Genomic DNA, 18556 nt, shown 5'->3' with positions numbered 1-18556 from the left:
CAGTTTCTTCATTTTGAAATTTTAGAAGACATTTCTATTGAAAAAAGTCAATATTTTCCTATTGATGTTTTTCAGGACTCCAGTTTTATAACAGAACACCATGCAAATGTCAAATATGATATATTTAGTGGTATAATGGGCTTCCCAGGTGGCTCAATGGTAAAGAATCAGCCTGCCAATGCAGGAGATGCAGAAGATGAGGGTTCGATCCTTGAGTCAGGAAGATCCCCTGGAGAAGGAAATGGCAACCCATTCCAGTATTCCTGACTGAAAATCCCATGGACAGAGGAGCTTGGTGGGCTACGGTCCATGGAGTTGCACAGAGTCTGACAAAACTTAGCAACTGAGCACAATAGTATAACACATTAGGGGATTTTCAAAAAATCTGAAATCTGACTAACTTACATCATGAGATTCATGCAGAGAGTTATATAGTTCATTAAAATGTTGACAAGAGCAAAGCTGCCCTCATTCTGACCTCATCCCTGCTCTATTCAAAATTCCTTCATGGTATAGTTATAACCATTATCACTTTTAGATTACCAGTGAGTTTGCTCATCTTTTCTTATATTTCTTGGAGATTTATAACTCCCCCTCCCCTGGAGTTAGATTGGGCTTTTCATTAGTTTGAAAGGGTAGGTGGGAGGAGGAGTAGACCAGTAAGAAAAACAGGAGGAGGGTATGGTAAGGGGTCAGAGAAAGAAGGGGCTGGGAGGTTCCCTAGGCTCCTAGTTGGTCTTGGAGTCCAACCATCTGATTTTCCCCAGAACTATATTTCTTGCTCTTGATCTTTTGACCTCTGGAGCCAGATTCATTTTTTCATTCCTAACATTTTTTTCCCCTCATGAAGATTTAACTGGGACCTTGATCCCAAAATATTCACCTTGGAGAGACTCAATGCTGAAGAATAGAGGAGACTTCATTCATTGGGAAGGGCATATGATGACAAGGATAAAGGGTGATGGTTGCTGCTGCTAAGTCACTTCAGTCGTGTCCAACTCTGTGTGACCCCACAGACGGCAGCCACCAGGCTCCCCCATGCCTGGGATTCTCCAGGCAAGAACACTGGAGTGGGTTGCCATTTCCTTCTCCAATGCAAGTGAAAAGTGAAAGTGAAGTCGCTCAGTTGTGTCCAACTCTTCGCGACCCCATGGACTGCAGCCTACCAGGCTCCTCCATCCATGGGATTTTCCAGGCAAGAGTACTGGAGTGGGGTGCCATTGCCTTCTCCAAGGGTAATGGTAACCATATTTAATTTTTAAAATCAATATTGGTATTTTGATACTATGAAAAATAGATACCTAAAAATGGGCATTGTCCTTTTACCCCAGTACTGCAAACACTAGTCAAAATAATGATTAAATAAGGAAAAGCATGGGAAACTACTTTATAATGTGCATTTATCACTGCAATTGTTGAAAAGACCACGGATTGTTCATTGCTTTTAAAACACCACATCCAATAACATCTCAATATATTCTAAAAACATTATGCCCCTAAACCCAGCGATGTTGCATATTTGGGGATAAAACTGCCAGACTTCCTCCCTAATTGTCAGGGTTTTAGTGTTTGTGTGTGTGTGTTTGGTTAGTTTTATTTTTCATCTTTGCTGTTTTTTTTTTCTGCTTTATTGTGGGTAGAAGTTATTATTTTAAATTATTTTTGTGCTAACACTTTTAACCACTTATTACTTGACCGTCACTTTCAGATGCATTACCTCATTTCTCAAAAGTGTTCAGGAACAAGTTATTTTTATTTCCACTTCAAAGATGAAGCAACTGAGGGCCAAAGAAGGAACCCAGGTTTATAGAAGCAGTAAATGGCAGAGCCAGGACTCAAACTCACTGCTTCTGATATCAAGTTATTTTCTCGTTCTACTTTACTCTGTACGAGGATAAGATTTGATACTTTCTCCTTATAAGAACCAGCAGTTTTGAGTTTTTTTAAGGCGAAAAAGATCTCAATGTGACTTAAATATAAATGCAATTTAAGACTCAGAAACAAGGCAATCACAGCTGCTAAATCTTTGCACCTGCCAAGTAAACAGCAGAAAGCAAAGCCAAGCAACCCTTCCTTTAAAATCGGAGGGACGTGAAACAAGCGAGACATCGAAATGGCACTCATTGTCCAGAAAAGACGAGGGGAAACTCCTTAACGTCTGGCCCTGGAGAGAGACACTCAGAATCAAGTTCTTGCAGAACTTCATGAGAGTATTAATCTTCAGTCTGGGATTTATGACAATCACCCAGTAGGTTCCAGCTGACAAAAATGAGTTGTCAAGAAAAGGCAGTAACCACTGCAAGTACAAGCAACCATCAAAATGATAAAACTGTCACGTTTGTCCATATCAAGCAATGATTACATTCATTATGTCCAACTCCTGATACTTAATACTGTCTGCCAAGGAAGCTAAGTTCCATTTAGAGTTTTGCTGTTAGCACAAATATGTTTGAAAGAGATTTGACTGAATTTTTCACAAGTTTATAGAGCATGCAGTGAAACTGTCTCAAGAGGTGTCCACTGACTGATACCTGGAAAGATTTGCAAAAAGGGTATTTCAGCCCTAAGTAATTTGCAAAAATAGAGTTAGGTATTAATTTGGGGAACATGGGAGATCTCAAACAACTTGTGTTCTTATTTTTAGGGAAAAATTATACTTCAGTCACAAATTTGAGTGTGGTTTCCCCTCAGAGAGATTCTCCATTTTAGATCCTCAAGTATGAGAGGTATTGCTAAAATGACAGAGAAAAGGGATCAGAAATAGACTAAAAGGCAGAGAGGGAGGTAGGGAAGGCAGAGGGAGAGAGAGAGAAACAGGGACTAAGAATAAAAATCACAAAGAATATTTGATTATTTTGATCACTTTTTGGAAGCTACTTTGTTGTACATTTATCCTCACCAAAAATTAATATTGAGTTCAAGGAATAAAAATGAGGATGGGAAGTAGGTGTCCCCCATGTCCTCATGTTACAGGCTGGTAAACTTCTACTGCTCTCCCTGCTGCTCTGACTTTTCTAAGCTTTTGTCTAGTTCAGCAGTTGCTCTACTACTTGCAGTACTAGAACAAGATCAGCAAAGAGCCAAAAGCCGGCCAGAAGGACTACTGTGGACCATATTCGATTTTTAGTGATTCTGAAGTTCCCTCTCATTGGTGACAGAAAAGTTTATATTCTGGTCAATCAAGTCATTATTTTCTTGTCAAGGGCTTTCCATTTAACAGGCTTTAGCCAGCATGGAAAGGTACATTTTAAGGATTAGCTGGAAGATGTACTTGAGACATTTTTCTGAATTTCTAACATTTAAGGGCTCGGTTTCTGGCACTACCTGCATTGCCCACTGCATATCATGCTTCTCAATCTATTCTGCTGTCCTCCCACCGTTAATTCCCTCCTTTAAGCCCATTACTTTCTCTAGATACTCTCCTAATCTACAACTTTGCTCTCTCTCCAGCGATATCTTAAACCTTCATTGTGGTTCGTGACATTCAAGGATTACCTAAAGCAATGCTCTCCTGACATGTTAGCACCGTGAGATAGTGCCTGCTGCATGCTGCTTTTTCAGCCTCTCTACCACTGTTTCAGCCTTCTGGGTAGGTCTCAAACAACCTCCTACTATATCAGCAAGTTTGAATTTTAGAGGCTGGTTGGCATCTATTCTCCTCACCAACTACCACAAATAAAATTTTATGCTCATAGAGTTAAAATCACCAAGAAAATACACATGAGAGCTCTGTGTGTCTCTCATCCCCACTCTCCATCCCCTACGCATGTTAAACTTGGCCCAATAACCACGGACCTGCAAAAAACCTTGATGAGATACAAGTTACAGAAACACAGTTAGTATGTCAAGTGTGCAAAAAAGGGCAAAACACATAATGACTTGGGGAAGAAAAATACGCACTAAAAATATGAGTGCTGAATGAGTGAACGCATTCGTGGAACAAAAAAGTCATGCAAAGATTCTACCACAAACACCTACAAATGATGGTCAGCCTTTTTCTTTCCTTTTAATTCATAGATGAGCTGAATCCAAAAGGGTACTGAAGGCAGGAGTGGTAACTGAGTAAAGTGATGACACGGTGAACCTAAACGGGAATAGAGAAAGGGGTACATGGCAGTCTCAGTAAGAAGGTTTGGGGTTTAATGCCCATGAGGATAAGACATTCTAAGGACCTGAGTTGGAACTGAGACTCCTGTGTAAAAGTCAGAATTCCTGAAAGCGTGCTTTTGACACTTCAGAACAGTGTTCTGTATAAATCCACCTGCTGGCAAAGGGAGACTACAAGGAAGATGAACTTTGATTAATAATACTGTGAAATTATGAACATTTGACTAATTAATATAGAAACATAAACCCAAGAGAAACATGAATATAAAATCTTCCCAAAGAAATACTCTTAAAACCTAAGACCCACATGAATTATTACAGAAGAATTTTAGCTCTGCCAAAAATGAGCTAAAAATAATTACAAAGAAACAATCCACTATGAGCTAGAGATGGCAGATTCAACATACAGGAGGATTAAATATCAGTAAATTCAGGGACATCCCTGGTGGTCCAGTGGCTAGGACTCCACACTCCCAATGCAGGGAGCCTGGGTTTAATACCTCCAGGTGATATAACTGTCTGAAAAAAATGTAAGAAATATACAGTCACAAGTAAAACTAATAATAAAGTTTAGCAAAGTTTTTTCAAGAAAACTGGTAGAAAAATACCAATATTGTTTCTATAATGAAGAAACAAAACAGGAAAATGTAAACATCTTTTGTCATTCCAGTGCTAGGTGTCAATCCAAGGAAAGCCCTTGTACACCTGCATACAGAGACAGAAATAAGGATACTTTCTGCAAAAAAATAAAAAGCTGTACGGGTATAAAGCATTAAGAAAATAAGAAAGAATCAACCAAACCATCCTTCAGTAAGAATTGATATATATTCACATAATGGGATAAAAGGCAATAATTAAAAGAATGACTTGCCAATCTGAATAAACTCAGAAACATAATGTTGAATGAAAAGTTAAGTTGCAAAAAGTAGGTTCAATATGATCATTTATCTAAACTCTCCCTAAAATATAATTTATGAATATGTGGACATGTAGGGAAAATATGAAAATACGTATAAGAATTATGCAGGAGAATAAAGCCTCTAACTTCACATACAAACTGACCCTTGAGCAATGCAGGGGTTAATCCATGTATAACTTATAGTCAGCCCTCCATATCCAAGGTTCCTCCACTTCCACAGATTCAATCAACCATGGGCTCTTGGTACTGTAGTATTTACTATTGAAAAACATCTGCATATAAGTGGAATTGTACAGTCCAAATGCACAATGTTTAGGGTCAACTGTAGTTACTTTGGAGAAGGCAATGGCACCCCACTCCAGTACTCTTGCCTGGAAAATCCCATGGACGGAGGACGCTGGTCGGCCGCAGTCCGTAGGGTTGCTAAGAGTCAGACATGACTGAGCGACTTCACTTTCACTTTTCACTTTTCTGCACTGGAGAAAGAAATGGCAACCGACTCCAGTGTTCTTGCCTGGAGAATCCCAGGGACGGGGGAGCCTGGTGGGCTGCTGTCTATGGGGTTGCACAGAGTCGGACACGACTGAAGCAACTTAGCAGCAGCAGTAGTTACTTCTGTGTCTAGAACAGTAGGACTTCAGCCATATCTGGAATATTTTACATTCCATGAAAAAAATATCTGAAGTATATGTAGCAAATTTTAAGATTTGGTCTTGATGGTAGTACAGTGATGTCTGCTATATTATTTTCTCTGTTTGAATTACTTCATAATTAAAAACAACAGTGGAAAGATACTTATTGATCATGTTGACATTTTTACCAAGTTATACTTTTGATCAAGTTTTCTGATATCCCTATTATAATGCCTGGAATAATGTAGGTAAACTAAGTATTTTCTTTTATTTCATTTCTTTTGTTCCCATTGGATCTTACTCAAAATTTTGTTGCCCAATCTCAGAAGAAACTTATTTTTTTTAACATTTTGACTCCCTCCACCCATTTCTGTCCTCCTCACTGTGCCCCCACATCTGGAAACCACAAATCTGCTCTGTATTTATGAACTTTTATTTTCCTTTTTAAATTCCACATATGTATTCCACATATTTAGATTCAACAATCATATAAAGTATTTGTCTTTGACTGGTTTCACTTAGCATAATGCCCTTGGGATCCATATATGCTGTCACAAATGACAGTATCTTAATTCTTTCTGATGGCTGAATAATACTCCATTGGGGGGGAAATATATATATATATATATATATACACACACACACACACACCCCACACACACATATATCTACAAACCACAATTGCATTATCCATTAATCTACTGTCAGACACTGAGGTTGTTTCTATACCTTGATTATTATAAATAGTGCAGCAACAAACATGGGGTGTTTATAACAAAAAGTGTTTAATGAATGAAATATGTGAGAATCATGAAAGCCACTTTTCACCTCTTTCCCTTTCAGTTTCTACTTTATTCTATTGATACTTCATGTCCTCTTTTTTCTTTCTCCTCCTTGTTTCAGAGAAGTCACTGATATGTCTTAAACTTGTATGCAAAGCAAGAACAATAACACAGCAAGATAAAGAATAAACTATCTTTCCTTTCCAAGATTTTTAGACTTATATTTATTTTGTGACAGGTTAAGGCATAGAAAGATGAAATGATGTCTTCTGTGGTTTGCTCTACTTGTCAAGCTCATCATTCACAGACTAGAGGCCTGACAATCTTTAGACACAGAGCTTCCAGCCAATAAATTCAGCCACTTACTTTAAGGTTTGGTTCAACTTTTAAGAAAATTTAAAATAAAACTGCTACCAGGGGGATGGACATGGGTTGGGGTGGACTCTGGGAGTTGGTGATGGACAGGGAGGCCTGGTGTGCTGAGGTTCATGGGGTCGCAAAGAGTCGGACACGACTGAGCAACTGAACCAAACTGAGCCAGGAGGATAAGGATGATGACAGATGACTTATTCTAAATCTCCTCCGTTGCTGTTGCTGCTAAGTCGTTTCAGTCGTGTCCGACTCTGTGCGACCCCATAGACGGCAGCCCACCAGGCTCTCCCGTCCCTGAGATTCTCCAGGCAAGATCACTTTAAAATTTTATTTTTGTTGTGACAAAAGAGTCAGAGTTTTAACATTGAAAACCATAGTGTCAAACACTTCTATCCTTTTCCCATGATCAGTGGGAGAGAGGGCTCCTTTTTATTCGTCACGATTTCAATATGAACAACAGCAACTAGAACCCACAATAGATATAATATAGAGATATTGACTGAAAGGATGGCATGGCAAATTAAGAGTATTAAGAATATATGCTGTGTTTAAAGATGAGTTCTTTGTTTACCCTTTCAAAGATGAGTTCTTTGTTTACTCTTTCAAAGATATAGCTTGTGTCTGAGTATCTTAACTTATATCAACACTTCTGTCCCAATGTAATCTCTATTTCCACCTGGTTTTGCAATACAAATAGGTTCACAGGTATCACCAGAAAATAAATCATCAAGTAATATTTGCCCATCTAAACTACCAAGGGATATCTATAAAGTGAAACTTGAGGATCAGCCAAACATTATTAGTTGGCGCAGATGATATTATCAAAATCATTCAACTGACTATGTAGACAGCTACAGTTATTTCAAGAGCTAGAAGATAAAAAAAAAAACCCAAACATTTCATTGATTCATAGGTTACAGTTAAACAGCACATGCACTGAAAGTACATTTTTGCCAGCATCAGTAATGGTTTAACTCAAGTGATACAGGCGATAAACACAGATCAACATGCATATTCCTCCCATACTCAAAGCCAAAAAGGTCTCCTGCCTGATTACGTAAGAACATGCTACAGCCGATCCTTAGGATGGAGAGACTATGCAAGCTGCTACCAGAAAGGAAACTCAGGACATTTACTTTTCAGCTCTTCACATCATCATATTTTAAACACAATTTTCTGGATAAAAACCAATGTGTTAGATGCCCTTTCTCTTGAAGAAGGCAAAAATAATATCATCTCTGGCAAATCAATACCTTATTTTGTGAAAACCTGGAGTAGCTTTTTTCATCATATTACTCCAAATTACCTAAAATTTTCATCTCTTTGTCTCTTCTATAGCAAACATTATGGAAAGGGAGGTACAGTGGGGAAAGGATGCCAAGAAGTTTAACCAAAAGACGCTGGACAAATTGTTTGCTGGCCTAACGTTGGGGCATCTCAACAAAATCATTTAAAACCCAAAAAATTGCACACTATATAAGTTCTCAATATCCCAGTAAAAAACAATGCCCAGTGAAGATAGTCAATTCTAAGAAATTTTCTTCTTTATATTGGATCCAAGGCCAAAGGTCAATAACATCATCTATAAACCTTGTTTATTGAATTCTTGAAATAATGTTATTGATTTTTTAAAGAAACAATTTAATCAAAATGTTGCATTCATAATTAACAATATATTCAAATCACCACTGAAAATAAAAGAAATCTAGTAAGACACAATTATTTTGGACCCCATAGATGAAGCTTCTTGTCCTATGGCTTCCTATTTAAGAAACACATTGCATAACTTATTCTTTACCAATGTTTCTGCTATAAAAATTTCATTATCAATCATAAGAGTAAATAATTCTATAAAATAATCCAAGTTCTCAGCATAAAACTGCTACAATTCCAGTTTTTCTGTAAAGGTAAATAAATACACCTACCTCAACAAATATAAAACACGGGATGATGGAATAACTTCGTTGAGTGTTGTTTCCTACGGCCATTTCTTACATGTAGCAAGGCTGTACCGTCTAAAACTGTCCAGGCTGAAATAGAAATAGATGGCATGGTGTAAGAACCATATGTTTAGAAGTCCCTTAGGTATGCACATAAAAATATCAGCTGCCCTTTAGATAAGCAAGCTGTGTACAAACAAGGCAAAATACTGATCTACAGCACAGTCAAATCAGATTAATTGTAAGTCCAGAGAAAAGAGACTGAGGTTTACTAACCATAAACAGTCTCTGAGCCTAAACGACCAAGCAGGGAGCCCCTGTGCACACAGATATAGTGCACAGAGTTTTAATTGCCTGGTGCTGCACAGTGCCTGAACCCAGTAGACTGTGCTCGTGCCACAAATGCAATTTTTGCTACAACACATTTTTTACTGTCCATTCTGCGTGAATCTCTTCTGTGCCTGATCCGTGCAGTTTGCAGTCTAAGGATTTGTTCATTCCCATAAGGATAACAGCTGATCTTTCAATAGAAACTCTTCAAGCCAGGAGGGAATGGCAAGACATACTTAAAATGATGAAAGAAAATAATCTACAGCCCAGATTATTGTACCCAGCAAGGATCTCATTCAAGTATGAAGGAGAAATCAAAAGCTTTTCAGACAAGCAAAAGCTGAGAGAATTCTGCACCACCAAACCAGCTCTCCAACAAATACTAAAGGATATTCTCTAGACAGGAAACACAAAAATGGTGTATAAACTCGAACCCAAAACAATAAAGTAAATGGCAACGGGATCATACTTATTAGTAATTACCTTAAACGTAAATGGGTTGAATGCCCCAACCAAAAGACAAAGACTGGCTGAATGGATACAAAAACAAGACCCCTACATATGTTGTCTACAAGAGACCCACCTCAAAACAGGGGACACATACAGACTGAAAGTGAAGGGCTGGGAAAAGATTTTCCATGCAAATTGGGACCAAAAGAAAGCAGGAGTCACAATACTCGTATCAGATAAATTAGACTTTAAAACAAAGGCTGTGAAAAGAGACAAAGAAGGTCACTACATAATGATCAAAGGATCAATCCAAGAAGAAGATATAACAATTATAAATATATATCTACCCAACATGGGAGCACCGCAGTATGTAAGACAAATCCTAACAAGTATGAAAGGAGAAATTAACAATAACACAATAATAGTGGGAGACTTTAATACCCCACTCACACTTATGGATAGATCAACTAAACAGAAAATTAACAACAAGAAAAAAAAAAAAACACATGTATCTATAAAGTTCACTAAAGCAAAGCACAGTAAAATGAGGTATGGCAATAAAAGGCGTTAAATTTATCAAATAAAAAAATAAATAAATAAATAAAAATAAGGATTTGTTCATTTTTGCCTTTGCCTCTTCCTTTGGAGCTGACATTTCGGACTGAGGCACTAATCCCCGACTTCCTTTCTTGACCACTCTTCGCCCTTGCTCCCTTGACTACAGTGCTATTCACTATGGATTAATACATCACTGATCCCTCTCACTGGGTTCCCTCAGCCATGTCTCTCTCTCTCTCTCTGTTCTAAACACAAAACATTGACACCATAAACTTTCTCCTATAAGAATGGTGTAGTTGGGCAACAGCAGATTATTTCAAATATTTGTTAGAACTCTTCTGTCCTACTTTGAACTGAAAATAGTTGTGTATTAGAAGATCAGTTAATTTTGGCTCTTCTTAATAACAACAACGAAATAGAGATTCCAGGCTTTTCTGAAACTTCCATGGCCTGATAAAAAGAATTTTCCACCAAACCTTTCATTCTCTATTCAAGCAATACTTAATATGTTTCATGTACCTGCTCCTGAGAATTATTTTTTGTTTGTTCTGTTTCTGTGTCAGATTTCCCATAGTTCTTATGGACTGTGGCAAGAAAAGTGGTACAGGGACTACTGGCCCATGCAACTGGCCGGCTGCATTTTTTCTTAAAGGTCATGAGTTAATGTTTTTTAACTTAACTCTGTCTTTATGCCCATTCTTACTTTTTTCCAAGATAAAACTTTAAAAAATATTTCTTTCTCCTTATGAAAATGTTTCTATTAAAATTGGATATTATCTGTTATAAAATACTTATAATAAATCTTTTATTTCACCATTCTATTTCATAATTTAGGGATAAATAATATTTTTTACAATTAGAAACTCATAAATAGAACACATCTGAGTTGATTTGGCAACCATGTATTGGTTTCATTTTACCCTTACTTAACCCAAGTATCTTAGAATTCATTTATCAGTATTTATGATATTTTTAACTTTTTATTTTATATTGGAATATAGCCAATTAATAATGTTGTGATATGTTAGTATTTATGATTTAGATGAGTCCTGCTGTTAGTATCAACTAAATACAATGCCTTATATCTGAAAAGTAAATTAAGTTTTTAATCACCTTGAAGTAGGTAGGGGCACCAGAAAAACAAAGGCATCAGACACGCCCAGTATTTTAGATGGCCTCTCCATACAATTCATAAAAAATAGCAATGAAATGGAGAGTACAACACAAGCTTTGGGATATCACATAAAATTCACCTTTCTCTTCACTCTTCTGGTTCAAAACATAACCTAGCTTTTTAGACATGTATGAAGACTAAATATATATACACACACATATATACACACACATATGTATCTGTGTAGTATACATAATTAGTAACTATAATGGGGTTTCTTTCACATATAATGCACCCATTTCAAGTGTAAAATTCAATGATATTTTAGTAAATTTACCAAGTGGGACAATGATGAACACAAAACTTTTAGCGCTTTTTCCTTCACCCCCAAAGAATTCTCATTCCCATGATCACCTCACTCACCCCTCTCCAGCCCAGCTAGTCACTAATCTACTGTCTCTACAGATTCGCTTTTTCTGGATATTTCAAATAAATAGAATCATATAATATGTGGTCTCTTGATCTGGATTCTTGTACAAAACAAAAGCATGTTTTTGAAGTTTATTCATGTCATAGTTCACATATCAGTAATTTTTCCTTTTTATTACTGATCTGTTCCATTGTATGGATATAGAGCCTTTACCAACTGGTGGAAATGTAGGCTGTTTCTAATTTTTGCTGTATCCAACATTAGGTTGTATCCAATATTATCATTATTCAGTGATGTTAAGAACATCTTGTGTTTATTTTCATTTCTCATTGTCATTCTAGTGGGTGTGGGATAATAGCTCATTGTGGTTTTCATTTTGTAAATAACAAATGATATTGAGCATCCTTTTAGGTGTTTATTGCCCATTATTCTATCTTCTTCTGTAAAATAACCAAATCATAAAAACACAAAAGATTTGAATATTTTCAAGATAAAAGCATTTTTTGTATATTTTGGACACAAGTCTCTTACCAGAATATATTTTGTCTTCTGACTATTAATGTGCCTTGGTATGGGTTCCTTTAGGTTTATCCTGCTTAGAGATTTCTTAATACTTAAATCTATAAGTTTAGGTTTTTCCCAAGTCTGGGGAAATTTTCAGCCATTATTCCTGGAATACTTTTTTAACCCACTCTTTCCTCTCCTTCTGGGACTCCAGTGACATGAATATTAGATCTTTTGTTGCAGTCCATCCATCATGTCCAGGAGACTCTTATTACCCCATCCCCACCCCAGTCTATTTTCCCTCTGTTGTTCAGATGGGGTATTTTCTCTTATTCTGTTCTCAAGTTCACTGATTCTTTCCTCTATCATCCCCATATGGTGCTGAGCCAAGTCCATCCCCTGAGTTTATTTTAGTTGTTATATTTCTTAATTCTAAAATTTCCATTTGATTTTTCTTTCTGTTTTCTATTCCTTTGCTGAAACTCTTTCTTCACTGAGACTATTTTTTCATTTGTTTCAAGCATGTCTACAATTATTTATTAAAGCATTTTTATGATGGCCACTTAAATTTTTGTCAGACAATTCTATATCCTCTTGTTTTCAGTTCAGTTCAGTTCAGTAGCTCAGTCGTGTCCGTCTCTTTGCGACCCCATGAATCGCAGCACACCAGGCCTCCCTGTCTATCACCAACTCCCAGAGTTCACTCAAACTCACGTCCATCGAGTCAGTGATGCCATCCAGCCATCTCATCCTCTGTCGTCCCCTTCTCCTCCCACCCCCCAATCCCTCCCAGCATCACAGTCTTTTCCAATGAGTCAACTCTTCGCATGAGGTGGCCAAAGTACTGGAGTTTCAGCTTCAGCATCATTCCTTCCAAAGAAATCCCAGGGCTGATCTCCTTCAGAATGGACTGGTTGGATCTCCTTGTAGTCCAAGGGACTCTCAAGAGTCTTGCCAACACCACAGTTCAAAAGCATCAATTCTTCGGTGCTAAGCTTTCTTCACAGTCCAACTCTCACATCCATACATGACCACTGGAAAAACCATAGCCTTGACTAGACTTAGGTGTCTGTTAATGATCTGTTCTTATTCAGTTTGCCATTTTCTTGGTTCTTGGTATGCAGAGTGATTTTTTATTGACCTTGGGTTGTTACATTATAAGACTAAAGATCCTGTTGAAAGCTTATGTCTTTTCATACCTCCTCTGACACTCCTCCAGTAGATACAGGGATGTCACCTTGTTACTGCCACATGAAGGTAGAAGTCCAGGTCCTCTCCCTGGCCCCCTGTGATAGCTAGTTGGTGAGTGGCCCCGTTCACTAGGCAAGAGGAGAGTTCAGGCTCCTCAGTAAGGCCCACTGATACCACCAGGGCTGGGAGAGGGTATGTACCTCTTTATTGCTCCCCACTCGGCCTCCACTGACCCTGTGGTTTTGCTAATGCTGTGTAATGTAAAACTGAATTTCCACTAGGCCCACTCTGATACCACTCCAGTGGGGAGGAAGCAGGGGTGCCTCATTACCGCCTGATGGGGGTTGAAGTCTAGGCTCCTCCTGTGTCCTCCCCTGACACCGGAACAGGGGTGGGGGCCAACTTGTTGCTGGCCAGTGTGAATTAAAGTCTTGGCTCCCTACTTGGCCTTCTCTGATACAACCCCAGCAGAAGTTTGGAGGAGTCTGCTTATAGCCTGGCAAGGGCAGAAGTCCAGGTCTCTGCATAGCCTTTGCTCATAGAGATAGAGGTAGGACTGCAGGTTTTTTTTTTTTCTGTGGTTTTGGATATAGTCAAAGGGTTAATTTCTAAAAGTTTTCTGCACTGCTAAGCTGCCCTTTTCCCAGTGCTTTGGCTAGAAAAGCAGCAGCTTTTCTTGGGGCTGTTTCATCTGAGAGTATCAGTATCCCAGTTTGCTAGCTTCTCTGATATCCAGTCTGAGATACGAGGCAAAAAGGAAATCCTGGGAACTCAATATTGTGCTGGTTCTTATGTGAAGCCTCCACCAGTCCACCATTCCTTCCTCTGAGCTTTGTCTGTTTACATGTAACATTCAAGATTTTTGGTTGATTTAGTGGGAGGAATGGGGAAAGTACATGTTACTCCATCCTTTCAGAAGAACTTGTTAGAAGTCTTTTTAAAGGAGCACCGCAACGGCAGGGACCAAAGTTCTCATGTAGCCCAGCCCTGCTGTGTCCTCATGAATTTGAGTCTTTTTGTGCCCAAGGTTTCAAAATATCAGAATAGCAACATTTGTTTGTTTATTTGTGAGTCCCTAATTCATGCCTGGTATCCCATTAGGCACAATTAGAAGTAATGAATTAACCAAACACTCCATATTTAAGGGGCTAATAGTCATCAAGAAAAAGCTGTTATATTTGTTTATATATTTTTCAATCAGTTATAAGAGGGATAATGGCAGCATGGATGACCAATTCTAACTCTGGAGGTCAGGGAGTTATCCAATTGGCAGAGTAGATACACTGTTTGGGACCCACAATACTTTTGGGAGCCTCTGAAAATGTTTAATTTCTTTTAAAATAATAAGTGTTTAGGTTAGGTACAAGAATATTAATGTATTATTAAATTCAGTTTTACACTAATTCAACTGTAAAATATAAATTTTAATTTTAATAGAGAAGGGGTCCACAAAGGCAAAATTGCTTAGAGTCCACAATAGTAATGAGATAGTCCTCGTTGGGAAAAAGTTAAGGAAAAGTTTCTTAGAGGAGAAGGCTATTTATGTTGTTTAAAATAAAGGTAGCTGCTCCCCTAACAGAGGAGGACAAGTGAAGTATTTTTAGCTAACGGGAACAGCAAGAGCTAAGGCTCCAAAGATATAAATTGACTTAACATATGTTTGCAAAGATAAAAACACCACCAGCTCAAATGTATGAAAACATTCAAGATGTTACCAAAATTTGTTTATGTACATGTAGAATTTTATGCACAAACTCAGAAGTTAGAAGACCTCAAGGATAAGAAATATAAGGTTGGTCCATTTATATATCAGATAGGAGCATGGGGAAAAAAAGAGAATATTGACAGACTACTGTTTCCTACTAATTAACTGAGAGCTCATTTCTAGGCAGTAGGGACATTAAAAATCAGACCTGTCCAATAAAGGAGTCAATGACATCTCATGTGTTTCCACTGGATTTTCCATGTAATTCCCTTTTGCTCATGAAGAGTGTAACAATTCTTAGTCAATCTAGGACAAATGCACAAATAATGGCTGATTATAAAGAATCTGTTTCAGTGAGACTCAGAATGGATATGGATGGAGCACAGTCATAGATAGATGAGGATAAACCTCACCGATTTCTATGTTATGCAAAGTTAGCTCCAGTTGACCAGTCAAATAAAGTATCAACAGCAAGGAACAAAAATGCCCTTGAGAAAGAGTCCCCATGATTCAGTGGATCTTCTGCACAGCCTTGATGTGAATCCAATATTTTCAGTGGCCAAAGTCACAGCCTGAGGTTCTTCTCAGCAGCCCAGAGTCTATGATTTTAGGGATGCTAGATCTTGCTTTTTTTATACAGAATATTTTAAGCTAATTTTGCTCAAAATGCTGTGGTGATTCCCTTCAAAGTTAGGATGATATGAATTTATTGAGTTCACTAAAACAAAAGTCTAAAAAACAAACAGGTAACAACAAGGCCACCAAAAAGGTATTTTTATGAGTAACCCCAAGAATTCTGCACTCTGAGGCCACACTGATTCAGGACAGTGTTTCTCAACCCCGTCACTGTTGAATAATATTGTGGGCTTCATAATTCTTTGTTGTGAGGGGCTGTCCTGAGCATCATTAGATGTTTAGTTAAATCCCTGGCCTCTACCTACAAGATGCCAATGGTAGCAACCCTCCTCCTCAAATACTGTAACAACTTAAAATGCTTCTAGACATCGCCAGTTATTCCCCTCCAAGGTGGGAGAGAGCAGGGGATGGAGACAGACTGCAGGGAGAACCATTAATTTTAAAGGATCGAAAGCAGAGGCCCTAGGACATTAGAATTTTGAGCTGATGAAGCTCTTTCTTCACTAAGGATAAAGGCCACATTTTAGCACAAGGGGACAAACTTGTTGCTGTTTAGTACCTAACAGAGGGAAATATGGAAATTGCTGAGATGTTTTATCCGCATCTGGGGGGGAAACAAAGGGCATCTCATGTCAGAGACCATCACTGGAGTGATAATAAAGCTATTATAAGTGGTATTATTACCACTTTGAACCTCTAAAGAAAGCAGGGCTGTTTTATACATTGAGGCCTTTAGGCCCAGTTCCTAGGGCTGACGAGTTATTTAACAGTCCATGAGAATATACAAGAAATAAACAAAAAGGGCACTAAAGCTCTGTAAAATCCAATAAATGTGTACATATATACCTAAAAATGTAAAATTCTTGCAATTTCATTACTCAATTTACTGTTAGCAATCTGAAAGTGATTTATAGGCAAAATTCTTTATTCTAAAAATTCCTTTGCAAAGAACCTTTAATTGTAAAATTAGTGACTCAGAAAAATAATTTCCAAAGAAAAAGTCATAAAAGTCTTTTCATTTTGCCACAAAATAAAGATGTACTGTTAGATGATTCATTATGTGTTTATCTTTGTATAGAGTGAGGTCTCAAAAAGTGAGTGTCAAAAACAAGCTTAAACAACCTTAAAATAGCCCTGGAGGGATTCTGCTTTCAGCCAAGCGAAAGTAACTAAGACTGGATTTCATGCCTGGCATAACTGAAAAATAAAGACAAAATAAATGAGCCGATGGTATTCAAGACATTGGCTGTGAGGCAATGAAGGGCAGTGATCCCTGAAAGATGGGAACAAACAGAGGCAAGCCCCGCAATTGCCCTCGCTTACTGCCTGGAGAGTGTCTCCAGCCCAGGGCACAGAGAGGAAAACCCAGAAGAATGGCCTGTGGTTTCCCCGAGCTGAGAAGACAGCACTGGGAATGTGGGGAGGCCCAAGAGACTGGAGTTCACAAGGGAGAGGACCAGAGAGGAGAGTTCTGCACAGAGAGAGCTGGGTTCCCTGCTGAGGGTCCCCTAGGTGCAGGGGTCCCCAACCTCCAGGATCTGAGGTGGAGCTGATGTAATGGTAATAGAAATAAAGTGTACAATAAATGCAATGTGTTTAAATCGTCTTGAAACCACACCCTCCAACCCCCAGTCGGTGGAAAAACTGTCTTCCATGAAATCTATCCCTGGTGCCAAAAAGTTTGGGGGTCTCTGCGAATTTTTGGCAGAGTACTAATGAGCATGGGAGAAACTAGCTAAGGCCGGGAGGGAAACCATTCAAAAGGATTAGAGTGAAATTATCATCAGGGCTCACACAAGGCCAAGAATACTTCCTGTTCCCACCAACCCAAATGAAAAGACACCTAACTCATCAGAGAGAAGGTAGAAGACTTCAGTTTAGGTTAACTAATAACTCTGATATGAAAACATTCCTTATCCAGGGACCACAAGTATTCCTTACAGAGTTTTTTTTTTCCTTTGTTATAGGATACTGAAAATTTACTGAGATTCTGGGCCACTGAATGACTTGTTTTTCCCCAGTATCAGGGGGCCTCAGAAACAAGAATATCCATGACTCAGGTCACATCAAAGGAACCTCTGAGTGAGTTTTACAACACTCAATGTGGTGAAACTTTCTAGGATTTATTCAAAATTGGATTGGTGTAGGATTGAAATGAGATTATGTCTAGCAAGGGGAAAAATAGGACTTTTTTCTACAGGATCCACATCTTAATTAGAGGTATGGCAGAGAGGATTAGAGTAGAAAAGGGAAAATTAAAAGGCAAAAAATGAGTTGTGCCAGTTACATTTCATTTTGTTCCCCTGTACTAAGGGTGAGCCAGAATCCCCTAATCCAGCTCATCTTTAACACATGTTAAATAGGCATTAACTTCCCTGGTGGCTCTGAGCTGCCCCTCACTGTTCTGGATCAATTCTATTCAGTACATTATCTCCAACCAGCATCTCAGTAGGCCTTTAATTTCTCAAAGCTGGAAAACCTAACTATGTTTTGTTTTTGTTTTTTTTTTAAGCAACTAAGACATTAAGAGACAGGAATAAATCAAATGAGATTGTAGATGAGTGTAAAAGAGATTTCATCACAAGATGATGTGGGATTTAAGACTGTACTACTTAGATTTTCAAGAGAAATGCTGTACTCTGTTCAATTTGAGAGATGCTTTTCAAAGCTTGTAAAGATGCTTTTCAAAGCTTGTGAAAAATGACAAAGTGAAAACCCTACATTAAGGAGAGTAGCATTGACACCCTCTTTCTTTGTCCAGTCTCTCCCCTCCACAGTGCCTCACTCACAGCTGGATCCATGGTCCAGCCCTTGAGCTAGCCCAGCATCAGGCAGAGATACAAAGAACAGGAGACCTACAATACAGGGAACTCTAGAGTTCAGTCA

At 38.3% G+C, this 18556-nt stretch overlaps 1 protein-coding gene across 1 annotated transcript in view; it reads right to left on the bottom strand.

Moving 5' to 3' along the window:
- LOC104992073 (lipid phosphate phosphatase-related protein type 1) overlaps positions 1 to 18556 on the bottom strand; it is a 300451-nt gene that overhangs the window by 136582 nt on the left and 145313 nt on the right. The window contains exon 2 of the mRNA XM_010844816.1: positions 8738 to 8842. Within this exon, the coding sequence (XP_010843118.1) occupies positions 8738 to 8800 (63 nt within the window). The 5' untranslated portion in view covers positions 8801 to 8842. The remainder of the gene's footprint in view (positions 1 to 8737; positions 8843 to 18556) is intronic.

The sequence above is a fragment of the Bison bison genome, unplaced genomic scaffold, assembly GCF_000754665.1.
Source record: "Bison bison bison isolate TAMUID 2011002044 unplaced genomic scaffold, Bison_UMD1.0 scf7180017864209, whole genome shotgun sequence".
Classification (NCBI taxonomy): Eukaryota; Metazoa; Chordata; class Mammalia; order Artiodactyla; family Bovidae; genus Bison; species Bison bison.
The sequence above is the reverse complement of the archived record's forward strand: the minus strand, read 5'-3'. Positions and strand labels throughout refer to the sequence as shown.